Raw genomic sequence first — 17,044 nt, 5'->3', positions numbered from 1 at the left:
CTGACGCGGCCCGTGCCTGGCACACTAACTGACAGTGCAAAAAATTGTCAAATCCTTCGGTAGCGGTCCTAGTGTAGCTGGAAGTCTCGGAACGGAGGTCGCACGGGGAATTTACATAGGTTCGGGACTCCGAAGAGTAATACCCTATATCCTGCTCATGTTTGTTATTTATGGTTGAGGCATACCTCGTGTGAGGGGTTACAAGAGCATATATGAGATTTCTACCAAGAGTTGTTCCTACCAGAGTAGATGGGAATGAGAGGTCCCTAGCCTCCCTTAGTTATATAAACGGTAGAGGCTAGGGTTTTATAGAGGAGGAGATGCGATCTAGGGTAGCCGCTGCCATAGCTAGAGGTTAAGTTGGTCGCTAGGAGCTTATCCTCCTCTTCGGGCTCCCATCTATTGCTAGGACTTGTGGGCCCTCTGACAGGTATTCTGTTGGGCTACCCTCGGACAGCCACCCCCATGTATGACACCGTCACAAGGAAGTTAAGAGGCTCTTTGATAAAAGGGATGTTTCTATTATTCATGCATGTAGGAATTAGAATGTTGTTAGTCATGCTCTTGTTGCTTTCGGTTGTACGGAAGGCTGGACGCTGTGTGGTTGTGCTTTGGACCCGCAGATGTTCCTTTACTTCGTAGGAACAAACTTGTCATTCGTTGAGCAATGAAATCCCTTTTAACCATGCAAAAAAAGAGAATGGATTCTTCATTTGATAAAATTGCTAGTGGTCGAGTCATAATATTTTTGTTGTCAGGAACATGACTTCACCTATTTATTTGGTTATAATTCCACTGGGAGATACATGCATTTTTTTATCAATGTTCTAACCATGAACAAAATATACAATGACCATATATCACTTTGCTATTATTATCATATAAATAGTATTGTCATTACCTGTTTCTTTTGTATGGTACATTTGACCGAGACTAATATCTCATTACATGACGTGTTTTGGTGTGCGAATAATCCTAACCTCCAAGATTTCATGAAATGTGTTTCATACGTGTATTGGATGCCGGAGTTTTGAAAAATGTTTGGCTAGGTCTCGCGAGCCTTCATGCAAGATCTCACGTGTATAGCATCGACCGAGACATAAATTCTAGCTCCACTCAGATTTAGGGGGTGTTTGTTTCCAGGGACTTTTCTATGTAGGGACTATAAAAAGTCTCTCTTAAAGACTTTTTTTACCAAAGGGGGGGGGGGACTTTTTAGGGACTAAACTAGGCATTTGGGACTAAATGAAGAAGACTCTCAAGGTGAGTCTTTTTTGGGACTTTTCCAACAATGCTCCTCCATGCATTTATTGGCCCGCCACCCCATGATGTTGTTTGATTGTTATTTCTCTATATACTAGGGCAACATGGTCATTTAATAACATCTAGGAAGGGACTAGGGACTTTTTAGTCTCTGGAAACAAACAAGGAGGGACTTTTTAGGGACTAGAGACTTTTTAGTTGGGACTAGAAAAGTCTTAGGCTGGTCATAGTGGGGAGTAACTTAGACTAGTGTCATATGCATGACACTAGTCTAAGTTACTACCCCCATAGTGCAAAGTATCGTAGTAGTAGTGTCATAGTTTGTTTCATTTATTGTCTTATACTCATTTTACCTCGGGAAGCGCTATGTTACAGTAACATATTAGGTTGGCCGTAATGGTAGTATCATAGCTAGTATCATGCATGCCAACTAGGCAATTTTGATGATGTGTCATAACATTAAATGAAGAAAAAGAGGGTGTAGTATCATATCATGATACCGTATCATATTAAATGCGATGCTACTTTGTGTCATGCATGGCAATAAATAGAGTACTACATGATACTAATATATGATACTATGCATTAGGGAGGTAGTATCATATACTAGTATCATATGCATGATACTAGTATATGATACTCCCCATTACAACCAGCCTTATGTTACTCCAAGCACCTTTCTTCTTATTAAATACTTGCCACATAAGCAAAATTGTCTTGAGATGTGTTAAGTTACTACGTAAGTTACCTCCGCTATGACTAGCCTTAGGACTTATGAACCAAACAAGGCCTTAGCAACACTGTTTCGGAAAATTATGAGTTGCTCCAAACCCAACTGAAGTGTCAAGTGTGCGCTCCACCATTGTTCATCAGCCAACCAGGCGCCGTTGGATGGTTTCCCAAAGCGGCATGTTTCGCTCCCCTGTCCAGCTGTCCCTGTGGCGTCTCTTCGCTTTCGCGGAGTACTCCACTGTGTCACGAGCGAGCCTCCAATTAATCGCCTGCGTTCCCACTTAGCTTATGCGTCTCTTCGCATTCACGGCCTAGAGGCTTAGAGTACCAACCCAGTCCCAAAAACCCCAACCATGCCGCGGCCACGCGCTCCGGCTTCCGCCGCCGACTTGGTCGCCGCCAAGCTCGCCGCCCAAGGAATCAGCGCCCATCAGGTTGACCCCGACTACCTCAGCCACCTCCAGCACCTCCACCCCAACGGCGATTCCTCCGCCGACTTGGTCGCCGCCAGGCTCGCCGCCCAAGGAATCAGCGCCCATCAGGTCGACCCCGACTACCTCAGCCACCTCCAGCACCTCCACCCCGACGGCGATTCCTCCGCCGACTTGGTCGCCGCCAAGCTCGCCGCCCAAGGAATCAGCGCCTATCAGGTCGACCCCGACTACCTCAGCCACCTCCAGCACCTTCACCCCGGCGGCCATTCCTCCGCCCTCGAGCGCCCTGCCCGCGGCCGTCCCGGCACCCCTCCCCACGCAAACAAGTGCGAGCAGCCCGAGGATGGCGAAGCCCGAAGCGCCCCCCTCCCCTCCCCAGCCCCGGAAGGAGGCGACCGCCCGGTGGAGGAGAAGAAACTCCCCGCGGAGATCCCTGGGAACGAAACCGCGGACATGGATGAGCACTACAGCACATTCTGGAGGCACACGCGGGTGGTTGACGACATGCTGGTGTTCGAGATGGACGGCGAGGTTCTCAGCTACGGACAGGTGGACAGGGCTGCTGGGACAGACAAGAAGGATGGGGAGGAAGCGGCTGCCTGGGCTGCTTCAGGGGAGAACGGCGGCGGCGTTAGGAAGGAGAAGGGGAAGGGGAAGAGGAAGGTGGGCAGGCCTGCGCTGAAGGCTCGTGTGCACGATTCCCCTCCGCATTGGCAAAAGGTAAAATCGTTTCCATTTCCCCCCTTCAGTTAAATGCTGCCGCCTGCCTAAAGCAGAGTAAGCGCATGTTGCATACACCTGTGCGAACAGGGCCGGAAGGAGAAGAAAGGAGCAAAAAATGGTGGTAAGAAGATCAAAGTGATGGAGGAAGAAGAAGATCAAGGTAGAGGAGTTAAAAATCGTGCTCAGAAGAACAAGTCTCGTATGCGCGATTATTCCCCTGCGCATCGGCAGAAGGTAAAATCGTGTGCATTTCCCCTCTGCAGTTAAATGCTACCGCGTGCCTAAAGCAGAGTAAGCTCATGTTACACACTTGTGCTAACGGTCGAACAGAGTAAGGGAGAGAAGGACGGAGGAGAAAATGGTGCTGAGAAGATCAAGGAGGAGGAGGAAGAGGAGAAGGTGCCAGTGATTAGCACGGGTAGGCCTCCGCTGAACGCTCGTGTTCTCGATTCCCCTGCGCATTGGCAACAGGTAAAGAAAAAATTGTCTCCATTTCCCCTCTCCTCCAGTTAAATACTGCCTACTGCCTAAAGCAGAGTAAGCCCATGGCATACCTGTGCGAACAGGGTTGGAAGGAGAAGAAGGGGGTGAAAAATGGTGCTAAGAAGATCAAGTTGGAGGATGATGAAGAGAAGCCGTCGAGGGGCCTGCCTGTGAAAACACTGAATACTGTGAACAGAGAAAGGAATTCAAGACATGATGCTGAGCCTCACGTTGCTTCGGTGAGGATTTGATTTCCTATGCCTTTTATTTTTGTCCCCAGTCTGCACTGTTGGTTAATAGTATAGTAGAAAGAGCAAATATGTGTTCAGCAGTGAGGAATGAATTTTCTGTGGTTTATACTTGTGGTCATCGGCAGATACGCGACATAAGAGTCTATCGACATGCTAGAACAGTATTATGTCTTGTACCAATGTGCCTAGTTGATGTTGATGTTGATGCTTCCTATAGCATGCCTGAAAACTACAATGCTGCATTTTGCATCACATTAGTTCTGAATAAATGAATGTGGTGTATAGTACTTGTTAAATATGGAGGGGCATTCATTGCATCTGTAACCATTCAATTTGAGCCGATATGATCAACTGTAGTTCCTCCAACTTACCTGTTTGAGAAAATGCCAGTTCGCTCGCCTTATTTCTTGATTGAAATGACATGCTGTTTACAAAATTTTGGTGGTACAGTGTCCTGGGGGGCAATACATGGCACTTCCTGATTATGACTTAATAAACTATTTAATGCACACCTCTCTTTAACATTCAGAACACACTTATTTTAGAGTGAATTCAATTATTTTTGTTTGTCTCCTTTGGCTCTACTTGTATTTTTTTTCTTGCATATATACACGCATTACAACCCTCTCCTAATATAAAAAAAGTACAGAAATTGGCATCAATGATCTGTTCAATAATGTTTTCGTTTGCTGCCTTTAGTGCAATTACGGCCCGTTATTATACCTCAAGCAAGTGGCCTAGGGAGGGAGGATTGGCATGAGCCATGGCATGCTTTGATCTGCCTCGAATAAATATCACGCAACCACGTCTGTGCTAATTTGGATGGAGCAAAATAGCATGCAACCAAGCCCAAGGAAGACTGCACGCTTGGTTTCATCACCTTTTGCTGTTTAGTGATCCAACAGGGGATCACTCTAGTATCCAAGTGAACATTCTGAGTTCATGGTGCTTTGCTTCTTTCAGCACACTTTGACTACACAAATACAGCAAATTGAATTTTTGAGACAAATCAAATATAGAGTTGTATTTCTTATGGAATTCTAAAACATGTTACATGTCTGTTTCTGACCAATCTGGACTTTTATAACATATAGTTGTGTGTGTGGTTTCCTTTTTCTTCTCTTAAAGTTTCAAGTAATGTTTGGCGATGCATCCATTTATGAGCGGATATCTCTACTACTTAAAAAGAACGTAAGGTTCCCATTTCACCTTTCTTTCGTCTAACCCTCCATATATACGTCCCACTCTTTCCTTATCCTCTTTGATTTTTTCCTCCCATATTTGATTTTTCTCTCATCCATTCAATTGTCTCATGTTTATTGTCTTACCAAAATAAACACATATTTTGTTGGCCAGTCATTAAATTCTTACCAAATAAGTGTTTAACAATAAAATGGCAGATAAATTATGGCGATTGCATACAAAGATTTGGTAAGATTTTAGCGTATCAATATAATAATATACGTGGATTCTCAAAAACAATAATACAATAATAGACGTGCAATCAGGGGCTAATCTACTAGAATGTTTATACTCCCGTTGCAACGCACGGGCAATTGTCTAGTACATATTAAAGACAGGATAGTTATCCGTTGACTACGGAAATCTGGACATATACCACCACCAGATATCCACAACATTTCTCTCATGTTAGGCTTCAGCTCAAGTTTGGGTAGCCTAGCCCAGGTCAATTTGGGGATAGCAAAAAGGAAAGAAAGTATGACGATGGTAGAGATGAGCACAGTAACATTAAGATTGACAAAATAAAGGAAAATTATCCACTTACCATATTATGCATGGCAGGTTTGCTCAAAAAGCCTATATGATCCAGTTAAAAATCTTTAGGTTTGAACTGATCATTCAAATATTTTGTTAGATTTTTCCTTATTATAAAAGTTTTTTAAACTATATTTCTCATATTCTACATACTCGTGAGTCGTGATAAGTTCATTTTTTCACAGGGCTTAGATGGTGTTGTATGGCCTACACATATCATGGAGAGGCCAGATTCAGAATTCAAGGAAAGGTTGATCCGTGTTCTCCGCAAACCATTTAGCCAGGGAGAATACGATATGCTGCTTGGCAATGCTAGAATTCGCCTTCCGGCAACAAAGAAAAGGCAGACGCGCAGCGGTGTGAAGTACTACGACTCTACACATGAAAGGGTGCAATCATATTTTGATTGTCACCCAGGTATGCTTGCTTTCATATTATGTGCATACTTTTTTTTGGTTCTTTGGATTTTTGTTACGTAATATTTTCCTTCTTGCTTTCATTGTTGAAGTATTTTCTGACAATTATTTCAATCACCTGGCTGAAGTAACTTTATGCATTGCATAGGATCAGAATCGCTTTTCCATGCTTACCGAACAGTCTGTCTTGTTATTTATTACACACTTGTGGTTGTCTTTGCTTGCAATTGTCATTTTCCTTTTGAACATTGTACCATTGCGCTTTTTCCGTGATTTGGCTTATACGGTTGTTAAATCTATGCCCAGAATAGCTTGCTGACGTTTTGCTTGAATCTATGGTGGACATACACTTTCTATAGATACACTTTAAACCCCTGTAAGCCTAGCTTAATTAGCAGGACTTTAAAACAAAAAGGGCTGTGGCATTTTCATAATTTTGTTGCACAAATTGTCATGTAATGCTTATTGTCTTCTTTGAGAAAATGCAAAGCTTGCATCTCGATGAATTTATAGAAAAGAAGTATCTGTACTAACCTTAGAGAGGCCACAGCTTAGCAACACAATTACGTTATGCACAATGACTGCATGATGCAGAGGCCGGGGGTGATCCTCCTTTTAAAAAAAAATAAAAAAAATCATCAGAAGTCCAGCTGCTGCTGCCCTGGCAGACACCTATGACCTTGCCTTAGACACGATGATTGAGAAAAGATCGCGCACACATTCCGTTGCTTCTGGGCTTGTCATGGGGCAAGCTGGATCTGCAAGGAGACCCCCTTCTGCTGAAGTTAAGGTGTCCTCATGACCATTTTCTTCGGGCAGTCGACGAAATCTCTGCTGACCAGTGGCCACTGAAGGTGTCAGGACCAAGCCACCAACCTTTATCCTGTAATGTTAGCATTCCAATGCTGAGTGTCCTCTGTATTCGTTTATGCCTAATATACGTGAGTAATGTGGTGCATTCATAACAAATGGCTCGTGGAGGGGTGATGACAGATGGCACTCCGCGACAACCTCAACAATGTTTTTCTTCTCAGTGCCGTGTGTGTCTTTGTGTAGGTGGTCAGGTCGGCAGGCCGATGTTTCCTGTGTGGGCTGTTGTGACGTTTTTAGCTCAGTTTTCCCTATGTTAATCGGACAACTCGGTTCTTCTTTTTTAATGAATCGAGATCCTCCAGGGCCGACTAAAAAAACAAATGCCTGAAGTAGTTTGTTGTGGAGTAATATATACTGATAACGAATGTGCTGTGTGGACTTAACAATTGAGTAACTTAATGAACTTTCAGCACATGTCCAAAGGTCCGTGGGAGTGCAAAGATAAATTCCCAACAGATTCATTATATTTGCTACAGAGTATAATAAATGGCTGTTTTGCTTGAGAAGTTGTCTTTCCCAATAAGACGAGAAAGTAGTAGCAAATCATATTGGTACGTACCTGGTTTGAAGTAATGTGGTATTTGGCTGTTTAATAAACACTGCTTATGTTCTCTAACGTGATGGATTACATGTTGTAGTATTAATTAACACGTTGTTTAATATTTAACTCCAGATCTTGCGAAACAAGTACGTGTAGAAAGCACCAGCAAACCCAATCAGCTAGCTCTGTTGCGTGGATTTTTCTTCTGGATGGAGGTAACCTCATTCATACCATTTCTTTGATTTTTTCGTAATAACCCTTTTTGCATGCCTGCATAGTATCAAGCCTCTAACAATAATGGCTCCACCGGTTGTTAAAGAACTGAGTTGTAATAGTAGTATCTTTTACCTGTTCCCAGTTAGAGCAAATCTATTTATTTTGTGTTTAGGTTACTTCTTTGTTAATGGATACAGCCCAATATTGACCTGTTAAATATCACGCCAGTATGGTACAAATCATTGCTAATGGTACAAATCATTCTTAATGATTTTATTTGCAGCATTAATCTGTCTTATCTTACTGGCATGGAGTTGCAAAGTACTAGCAGCCACGGTGCATCAGTATGGGTTTTTCCTGTTGCTAATTTTGAAAAGTTATGGTACAAACCTAGTTCACAACAGGGTAACTAGCGTGATGAGGATGGCCAGGACGGCACGGCATTGTGAATGAGAAGGACTTGGGAGGATTAGGAAACGATAAGGAAGAACTTTGGAAGACACAAAATTGATTCCTTCATATTGCTTAATTGTTAACAGCATGTGGCAGCTTCCTGTTCTTCTCATATAGTGCATTTTCTCTTAGTGGGTTATTAGATTAGATAGGGCTGACTACCCACTAACTTGTGTGTCCCTAACAATTTATTCTATTCCTCTGCAGAATATTACGAATGAGGACCAATTCAGGCCATGGAGTGACGATTTCAAACTTTACAAGATCATGGAATGAGAAACTGAGGTTTTCCCGTGGTATTGTTATTTGTCAGCGCAACTCGTAGAAGTGATGCTACGAGAAACTAGTAGTCTATCTTGGTACTCAGTCACGACCCTGTTTGCTCAGCATCTCTTTCAGATAGAAGGTTTATGGACGGCAAGATGTTGTCTGACAGACAATGTATTGTTTTGTAGTATAATGTGCATCAAGTGCGTAGATACAACCCGTCAGCTAGCATAGTTGTATGTATCTATTTCACATCAGGGATCTGGCTGCTGTTGAATTTGACGCGGGGTTTGCCCATGCTGAAGTTGAGCACTCTGGATCTCATGTTGTACTTGATCTCCCCGTCATAGAGCAGCTTGCGGATGTAGTGCTCAAGATCAGAGCCGATCAGACGAAGCGTGTACTCCGACAGTGGAGCTCCCTAACAACAGCAGAATTCAACTCAGTACAGTCCGACACTCCCACTAGTTTTTTTTAAATCAACATGGCACGACTAGTATATACCCCAGCATTTCTTGCTACCATGCTAGAAAATTCTGCTACATGAAGCTGGTTTCCAAATTTTTGGTAGATTTAATGTATCAGAAGTAGATGAACATGAAAATGTTCATTTTGCCACGTAGTGCACGAATGGTGGTATGGTTAGTTAGTTTACCTTGTAGTGGTCGACGAGGTCCTGGAACTCGTTGTAGACCATCTGGTAGGTCTCGTCGGTCCAGACGAACCATGAGCGTGAGCTTGTCCGTCTGCGTCTGGTCGAAGGCGTTGGTCTCCATGTGGATGTACGCGTCGTAGATACGCACGTGCCGCGTCGTGCAGCTCAGCCACTGGCTGCCGTACTCCCGCCCCATGTTCCTGCTCTCCGCCAGCGGCTGCCGCGGCAGCGACTGCGCGGGCCCCTAAACCGCAGCCGTCGCCGCCGCCGCCTACTCCTCCTGCAGCGGCGGCACCGTTGCCGCGGCCCGTGGGCTCCTCCTCTTTCACCTCCTGCTGGGCTCGCACCGGGAGGAACCGGACGCTTGGGTGTCTTTTGTTACACTATTAGATGTCTTTTTTGAACTACAAATTATATCTTTTATCTGCGGATTATCATAATTTGTAATTCTTGGAAGTTCATCATATGTCCTCCGACCAGTAAGAACTTGATTGTCAATGAAAAAGATTGGCACAAAGATAAATCTAAATATGATTTTATTTTTTACTCCCTCTGTCCCATAATATAAGAGCGTTTTTGACACTAGTGTAGTGTTAAAAACGCTCTTATATTACGGGACGGAGGGAGTACCTCTTAACCATTTTTAAAATGCTATTTATAGTGCAACCTTAATCCATAGCGCACAAACAAATTGGAGACGAAATAAATGTAGTAAGAGAAAAACCTTATCTTATGCCACGAGAGAGACGGCTTACGATTGACCAGATTTAAGGACGTTGTGGTTCTGTAAGCACTATGATCATCGTATGCGAGATTGTAATGATGGACAAATGGCAACAAGATGGGATGTCATGTTGAAATAAAGAACATGAACCTATTGGTTTCTTGACTTGTGATTATTTGGGTTAGAGGCATGTGGTATCTTTTTCTTCTGTTACAACGCACGGGCTGTTTTGCTAGTACTAGCAATATGTCATTTCAAATATCATGAATCACAAGATAACTTACTTGCAAAAACTGATGACAATCACGGAAAAAAATATAACATGACTATTTGAATTCATCTGTTGCTTTGGGTCGCTAATAGCACCAACACGAAAGTTCATTGCACACTCACACCAATTATAATCAGTTGTGTATTCACTCCTATAAAGAGCTGACCAATAGTCAACAATTGTGTAGACGATTCTGATGATGGGGTTATCAAGTGTCTCGTAATAAATATAACACTTGTTGCCTTTAACAATGTATTTTCAGCTTGACTCGATTTTATTGTTAACTCCATTCCCAAAAAGTTCTCAACTTATTCAAGACTATGACTATAATTTCCAATCATACCAATATTATCCTCGAAAGAATCGACATATATATGTCTAATCATCATGTGCATTGATCTATCTTTGTTCACAAGGATTTTTTTAACACTTTTTCCAAATCATTGCCATAAAGATTGACTTCCCTATCTTCTGACAAATTGCAACACTGTTCCCTTATATCAGTCACATTGAAGATATTTAATGTACTTAAGGTCAACATCTGTCAGGCAACTTCAACAATCCATCAAAGTTGATATATGTAACCATCGACTTTTGTACTCTGAACACCCATCCAAAACAGCTCGTACATGATCAACGTCTAATGTAGATTTTCAACTACACTCCTGATCTTTATTATCTGGAATGGAAACTTTAGTTTGGCTGACATCACTGTATCGTAATGACATGTTGTGTGAACAAGCTAACAAAAAGTAACCAAAACCATAAATTGATCAATTAAGTTTTGTTAAAGAGAACTCAAAATAGGTCATTAATACTGATATTTCTCCTAATTTGTTAGAACAATTACTAAATTGATCATAACAATGTGATACAAACTACACTTAGTAAATAAATATTTATATGTATCATGTGATAGAAGTAAATTTATTAATACACGGACATAACACTAAGTTTCAAGTTAAGACGATGATGATTACATTTGTGGATTAGTCCAATCAATTTCATTCCAATAGGGTAATTCCATGGCAGCATTTTTAAAATATTATTTGTCATGGAGTCAGATGAATAAATTAACTAAAAATTTCGTAAGTTTCATTGATAGAACTAGTAACTTAATACTAAAACTTTAAGTGTCACCCTCTATAACTTAATACAACTTTGATTTACATAGATAACTATAGGCCTAGCAGTTGTATTGCCGTTGTAAGTTTCAAGATTGTAATATTTCATAGTAGAGAGAATTAATATGTCGAACAGATAGATACTACAAACTAAACAAGCGAGTACACTGTAATCTTAGTAGTCATGAATTCAAACCAATAAACTAACTAAAATTTGAATAGATTAAGTTTCATCAAGACAAAATGGATGGTATGACTCCAAATATTATGTTTCAGTCTCTGTAACTTACCACAATTTGTTTTTAGATACATAATAACACGCGTAGCAGTATTATTCCCCTTGTAAGATACAATATCGCAGTACTTCACAGCACAACGAATTAATGTATCCAACATATTTGTACTACAAACTAAACAAGCGAGTTGAGTCATACATACCCAAAAGAAAAACATTAACGACAAGATTCGACCAGTATTATTCACTTCAAACTGCTATACAAGAACAAGCAGTTATGGACAGGAAATATACAAGCAGAACAAAGCCTTTTTAGCAAAATCTTCGGATAGAAGTCCACTCGTGTTGTTGATACCCTTAATGTACTTCAGTAGATGCGAAGAATAACAAATCTTGCTCCAGGGTGGTATTTCTTATAGGATGAGAGTGAACTAGAAGGACAGACATGAAAGGATGAATGGTCCGAATGAATGGTTTTGCTTTCGCTGTTATTTGTCTATGTTAGATTCACTTATTGTATATTAGACTACCCGATGTTGAGTAATGTGATTGTATTAGAAAATATAGGATAAACTAGAAATATTCTGGCTTGTCTTGTACTCCAAATAGATCATGTACTCCTATATATATGCCCACGAGGTTCAAGCAATACAACGAACTATTGCACCAATCCTCTCTCTCTCTTCTAACATGGTATCTATCGCAAGTCGATCCTAAACCATAGCCGCCGCCGCTTCCGCACCCGCGCGCTGCCCCTGGGGCGGTCGGCCTTCATGACCGCCATCGGGGGCCGTGCCGCCCGTACCTAGGGTTCGTCCGCCGGTCGTGTTGGCCAGCTGCCCTAGAGAGTCTTTTTTCCTAATCTTTTGATCCGGATTTTCTCTCTCGCCGGTCGCTTTGATCGGCGTCTCTTTTTTGGTTTTCTGGTCCATGTGATCCGGTTTGCGTCGCCCACCGTCGTCGTCGACCCCGTGCGCCTCTACTCCAACACCGGCGCGATCGGCCGGCTTCTTGACCGACCCGGCGGCCTCGCGCGTCGTCCGCGCGCGTCGTCCACGCGTCTGCCCGTCGGTCGCCCCGACCCGGCGGCCTCGCGCGCCGTCCTTGCGTCGGCCCGCCGGTCCCCCCGACCCGGCGGCCTCGCGTCATGCGGCGGCCCTTCACCGCCGCCGTTCGCGCGACAGCCCGCCCGTCGATCTACGACGGCCGTCACCGCCCTGCTCCGACCGGGACTCCTGCATCACCCCGACCCGGCGGCCTCGCGCCATGTGGCGGCCAGTCATAGCCGCCCTGCCGCCCGCCGCCGCCGGCTTCATCTCGGACTCCGCTGCCACCGCGCCTCCACCGAGCGGCGTCCCCGACCTCGCGCGCGATCGGATTGATCACCCGCCCGCCGCCGCGATCCGCCTCATCTACGCCGTGCGACCGACCTGGCCCGTTGGTTGCGCGCGCCTCCGCAGGCCCCGTGAAGACCATCCCGAGTTCAGCGCGCCCCTCTACCGATCGAGCAATGGGCTGCCGCTGTGTCGCCCCGTCGGGCCGCAGCGCCGCCGCCCCGTGGTTCTTCTCCTAGCTGCACCGACCCACGTCACCGATGCGTCGCCCCTTCGGGCCATAGTACCGCGGCCCGCGGTCCACTGCCGCCCAGAGACCGTCCGCTCCAGGTCGTCCCCGTGGCGGCACCGACCCTCGCGCTGCCACTGCATCGCCCCGTCGGGCCGTAGCGAGCATGGCACGCGGTCCACACCGCCATCCAGAGGCCGTCCTCGTGGTTGCACCGACGAACCGCACTCCTCTGCTGTGCCGCCCATTCGGGCTATCGGGCCGTGGCCCGCGGTCCCTGCCGCCGCCCCGAGGTCTTCCCGCCGTCACCCCGACCTGCCCGCCGCCGTTGCGTCGCCCCTTCGGGCCGTAGCGCAGCGGCCCACGGTCCCCTTCGTCGTCCACGCGCGTTGACTTCCCGTGGTATGTCTCGCGCCGCCTCCCTTGGCGCGGGAACGCCACCTCCGCGCCGGTCTCTGTCATGCTGTTGGGTTCTTCGCCTACTTCGAGCACCGCCGCCGCGCTCTTCTTCGGCCGCCGCCGCCGCAGCCGCCCGTCCACCCCCTTCGTCTTCGTCTAGCACCAGCCCGTCGCCAGCGTCGCCGTCATCTACCCCGACCGCTTCATCTACTCCGACAACTGCGGGCGACATTGGACCTGCGCCGATTGGCGCCGCAACTGTCGTCGAGTCCTTCTCTGCTGGCCTCTCCGACTTCTTCGACATGGCATACAGCTTGTGCAGGTCCCAGTCTACGCATGCCCGGTGCTGGCAACACCGCCGCGTGCCTTCATCCACGACGTGTCCCCGGGCCTGGCAAGCCTGGTCGGCGCTTCGTCAACTTCGTCTTCGTCCGTCTACGCATTCCCGGTGCTGGCAACACCGGTGCGTGCCTTCGTCCACGATGTGTCCCCGGGCTTGGCAAACCCGCTGCAACGCGTCGTCAACAACATTTTCTTCCCGGCGCACCCCTACTTCGACACCACTGCACCCATGCTAACTCGGCGCCCTCTTGCGCCCGCGGCTCCACGGCGACTTCCTCGACACCGGCTACCCAGACTCGACATCGACCACGGCATTCTTCGCACGGCTACCTCGACCACGGCTACACCACCCACGCTCTCGGCTACATCGACAAACGGCACAAAGGGCTACCGCCTGCTTGAGCAACCTCGTTGGTTTCCACTCCAGCCACGACTCCGCGATGCGTCGACCGTTAGGACTGTGGGGTTGTGTCCGTCGGCTTGCCTTCGGATTCTTCTCCAGTCTCACCGTCTACGTCGCTACCGTTGTGACTGCGGGGGATGTTGAGTAACGTGATTGTATTAGGAAATATATGATAAACTAGGAATATTCTGTCTTGTCTTGTACTCCAAGTAGATCATGTACTATATATATGCCCACGAGGCTCAAGCAGTACAACGAACCATTCCACCAATCCTCTCTCTCTCTTCTAACACCCGACACGAACAGTTACACAACCCCAAAAGGACAGGTATACGGCTTCGCTATACAATGCATTACACACATATATCAAATCTTATACTAGACAAAAATGCTATATACACAAACAGATTTATCAATCTCTGCGTGCCCCCGTCCCTGTTGCCACAAATCCCCTCCCCATCTCAAGCTTCACATCACCATAAACTCTCTTAAGTTTTTACTAAAATTTGATGCACAAACATTTCAAATTCAGCAAAATGCAACTTAATTACTCATTCGGTCTTGGGTTAGAAGAGTATTTTATGACAGCTGTTGTCTAATATTCTCCGTCTAGCTAGGGTTAAAGTCATAATAATCTGAGTTCCATATATTTTGCGACCAGTTCTTAATTACACTTGAATTTGTTGAAGTTAATCCATGTAAGCTCTACAGTCGCGCACTTAACTGTACCAAAGAGTTGGAGTATAAGTACGTACATAGGAGCGAAAGCACCATGTAGCCAGTAGTATGGGGAAATGAACTGATATAAATAAATTTCATGTTTTACAAAGTTATATTAGAACACAAGGGCTAATTAACACACAAAACTTTGTACGTTAGAGCATATAATCATCATTGGCCGTGAAAAATGTCATCCTTTTGGATTTTACATTGATTTTACCAAAACCAACAAATAATCATCATTTTAATATGTTATTACTGGACAGATTGAAATTGTATATTGTACTAACCAGTCACCACCAACAACATCATCATCAATATTTAGAGCTTCATTTGCAAAGATGATTGCCAACTTGTACATACATAGTGCTTCACTAAGAAGACAATTTACGGCTGAAGTAAAATATATATCAAATGATAACATATACACATCATCTCTGATCTTCAAGAGAGCGACCAGTACTACACTTGCTAGCTTGCAAGCTTTTGCCATTAATCAACACTCTCCATACATAATTAAACAGCACGCACGCATAGAGATCGTCCCAACTTAATTAATAATTAAAACTATGGCTAACTAGAATAGTAATCGATCAGCATGTAGTTGATGTCCAGCTCGTGTCAATTTCAAATCACCCCATATATACAGACTAAAAACCAAAGATTAAAATCGCCGGAGAAAGGATTTAGGGGCGGCCACTCTCAGCAGCTATAGCGGCCGCATAGCAGACAATCGCGGCAAATAGCAACAACTTTTCCGGCGGGACAGATGATTTCTAGAGGTTTTTGCTGATTCTGAAGCCCTTTGGAGGGATTTGTGGAGGATTTGGCGGCGGCAGCCATAGCGTAGCGGCGAGGCTCCCGAGCAGCTATAGCGCCTATTTTGTGGGAGATTTTATTTCATGCTAATTAAAAAACACTCGAACACGCTGCTATCGGCATAGCCACCATAAACTCTAGCTAATTCATGCGAAAAACCACTCGGGGACGCACATCATCAGGTCATCGTCCCGCCCCAGCACGTCTGCCCCGCTGAAACCCGGATGCTGCTGGCAGGTTCCCGTCGAGAAGGATGAGCCCGGGCTCCCGCCGCACACGCTAACGGCGCCAGCGGAGTCTCCGCCATTGGCGTGGATCCCAGCTGCCGACCTGAGGCGCTGCACCTCCTCCGCAGTCGCTCTCAGCTTCTCCTTCAGCCTCAGCACCTGGCTGGCAGTCAGCTTGTGCAAGAACGAAGAGGAATTTGTATGTACGCCAGTGTGAGTGTGTATGAGCAAGCTTACCTCGTTCTCGAGGTGGCATTTGTGGAGGATGGCTGCGTCGTGGGCGTGCTTGAGCCTGGCGAACTCCTGCTCGAGCGTCTTGCTCTTGTGGCGCGCCCGGCGGTTCTGGAACCACACGGCGACCTGCTTGGGGTCGAGCCCGAGCTCGGCGGCCAGATACACCTTCCGGCCGGTCTCCAGCTTGCGTTCCTCCCGGAAGCTCAGCTCCAGCATCTCCGCCTGCTCATCGGTGAGCCGCCGCTTCTTGGGGTCCCCTCCTCCGTCCATCTCCCAGCCGTTACCATCCCCTCCGCCGCATCTCGCGGCCCTCCGCCGCCTGCGCCGAGCCTTCGGCTGGCTCTCCCGCTGCGCCGTGCCTGCACACACACAACAACGACATGGAAAAAAGGGCATCACATGCGTGTCCTGGCCGGTGAAAATGAAGCTACTGCAGCTGCATCATCGCATGCGCAAACACCGGGGGCGCGCGGCGTCGTACGTACCATTGGCCGCGAAGAAACGCGTGTCCACGTAGGAGGAACCAAAGAGCTGCTGGTTGTCCATGCCTGCTGTTCGGAGCTGAGGAGGGGAGAGAAGGGATGGTTGGAATTGGAAGATTAGAGGAAGGGGAGACGCGGTGGGTTGCGCTCTTGGTGTGGTGAGGTGAGGAACTGGATCGAGGGGAGGACCAACGGCCGCAAAGCGCTAGTTGAAGGAGGGGAGAGTGCGTGTCTGGAGGGAGAGAGACCTAGGCGTACGTGATATAAATAGGTGGCAGAGGTGCCCAGCGGCAAGCGCCGGTGGGGCTCCGGCCGGCTAGGTGCTTTCCGAGCCAGGCCGTCTGGCCGGGGAGATGTGAGAGTGATCGGGGGCAAACGTTGGATCCAGCCAAGTACTTTACTGTTGCACACTCACACT

General features: G+C 46.3%; 2 protein-coding genes and 1 pseudogene across 5 annotated transcripts; 1 reads left to right on the top strand and 2 right to left on the bottom strand.

Moving 5' to 3' along the window:
* The first annotated feature begins 2,254 nt into the window (after window positions 1-2,254).
* Window positions 2,255-8,645, top strand: LOC125539206 (uncharacterized). Of its 3 annotated transcripts, XR_015617111.1 has the most exons (8): window positions 2,256-3,149; window positions 3,240-3,386; window positions 3,483-3,623; window positions 3,719-3,874; window positions 5,848-6,079; window positions 7,362-7,502; window positions 7,625-7,707; window positions 8,369-8,385. XR_015617111.1 is itself a non-coding variant. In XM_048702576.2 (7 exons), the coding sequence occupies exons 1-7, from the start codon at window positions 2,349-2,351 to the stop codon at window positions 8,435-8,437; spliced, it is 1,629 nt and encodes a 542-aa protein (XP_048558533.1). In that variant the 5' UTR covers window positions 2,257-2,348; the 3' UTR covers window positions 8,438-8,645. The 3 variants fall into 3 exon arrangements, 2 of the variants coding, with proteins under 2 accessions (XP_087400689.1, XP_048558533.1); XM_048702576.2 differs by lacking the exon at window positions 7,362-7,502 and having other exon boundaries at window positions 2,257-3,149; window positions 8,369-8,645; XM_087544563.1 differs by lacking the exons at window positions 5,848-6,079; window positions 7,362-7,502; window positions 7,625-7,707; window positions 8,369-8,385 and adding an exon at window positions 5,015-5,302 and having other exon boundaries at window positions 2,255-3,149.
* A 27-nt stretch (window positions 8,646-8,672) lies between these two features.
* Window positions 8,673-12,221, bottom strand: LOC125537519 (NAD(P)H-quinone oxidoreductase subunit M, chloroplastic-like; annotated as a pseudogene).
* A 2,980-nt stretch (window positions 12,222-15,201) lies between these two features.
* LOC125533790 (homeobox-leucine zipper protein HOX14) lies at window positions 15,202-16,986 on the bottom strand. 2 transcript variants are annotated; one of them, XM_048697141.2, is made up of 3 exons: window positions 16,630-16,982; window positions 16,148-16,503; window positions 15,212-16,069 (listed from the first exon to the last, which is right to left on the bottom strand). In XM_048697141.2, exons 1-3 carry the CDS (start codon window positions 16,688-16,690, stop codon window positions 15,830-15,832), a joined length of 657 nt encoding a protein of 218 aa, XP_048553098.1. In that variant the 5' UTR covers window positions 16,691-16,982; the 3' UTR covers window positions 15,212-15,829. The 2 variants fall into 2 exon arrangements, with proteins under 2 accessions (XP_087396132.1, XP_048553098.1); XM_087540006.1 differs by having other exon boundaries at window positions 15,202-16,503; window positions 16,630-16,986.
* Between the last annotated feature and the right edge of the window lie 58 nt (window positions 16,987-17,044).

The sequence above is a fragment of the Triticum urartu genome, chromosome 2A (genome assembly GCF_056163025.1).
Source record: "Triticum urartu cultivar PI428250 chromosome 2A, HENAU_Tu73, whole genome shotgun sequence".
Classification (NCBI taxonomy): Eukaryota; Viridiplantae; Streptophyta; class Magnoliopsida; order Poales; family Poaceae; genus Triticum; species Triticum urartu.
The sequence above is the reverse complement of the archived record's forward strand: the minus strand, read 5'-3'. Positions and strand labels throughout refer to the sequence as shown.

Bases quoted from the DNA above. Each gene is read 5' to 3' on its own strand.
- LOC125533790 (XM_087540006.1), bottom strand. From the start codon at position 16,690: ATGGACAACCAGCAGCTCTTTGGTTCCTCCTACGTGGACACGCGTTTC. The intron at 16,504-16,629 runs GTACGTACGACG...GTGTGTGTGCAG, and splicing joins GCGTTTCTTCGCGGCCAATG to GCACGGCGCAGCGGGAGAGC.
- LOC125539206 (XM_048702576.2), top strand. From the start codon at position 2,349: ATGCCGCGGCCACGCGCTCCGGCTTCCGCCGCCGACTTGGTCGCCGCC. The intron at 3,387-3,482 runs GTAAAATCGTGT...ACGGTCGAACAG, and splicing joins CCCCTGCGCATCGGCAGAAG to AGTAAGGGAGAGAAGGACGG. The intron at 7,708-8,368 runs GTAACCTCATTC...ATTCCTCTGCAG, and splicing joins GATTTTTCTTCTGGATGGAG to AATATTACGAATGAGGACCA.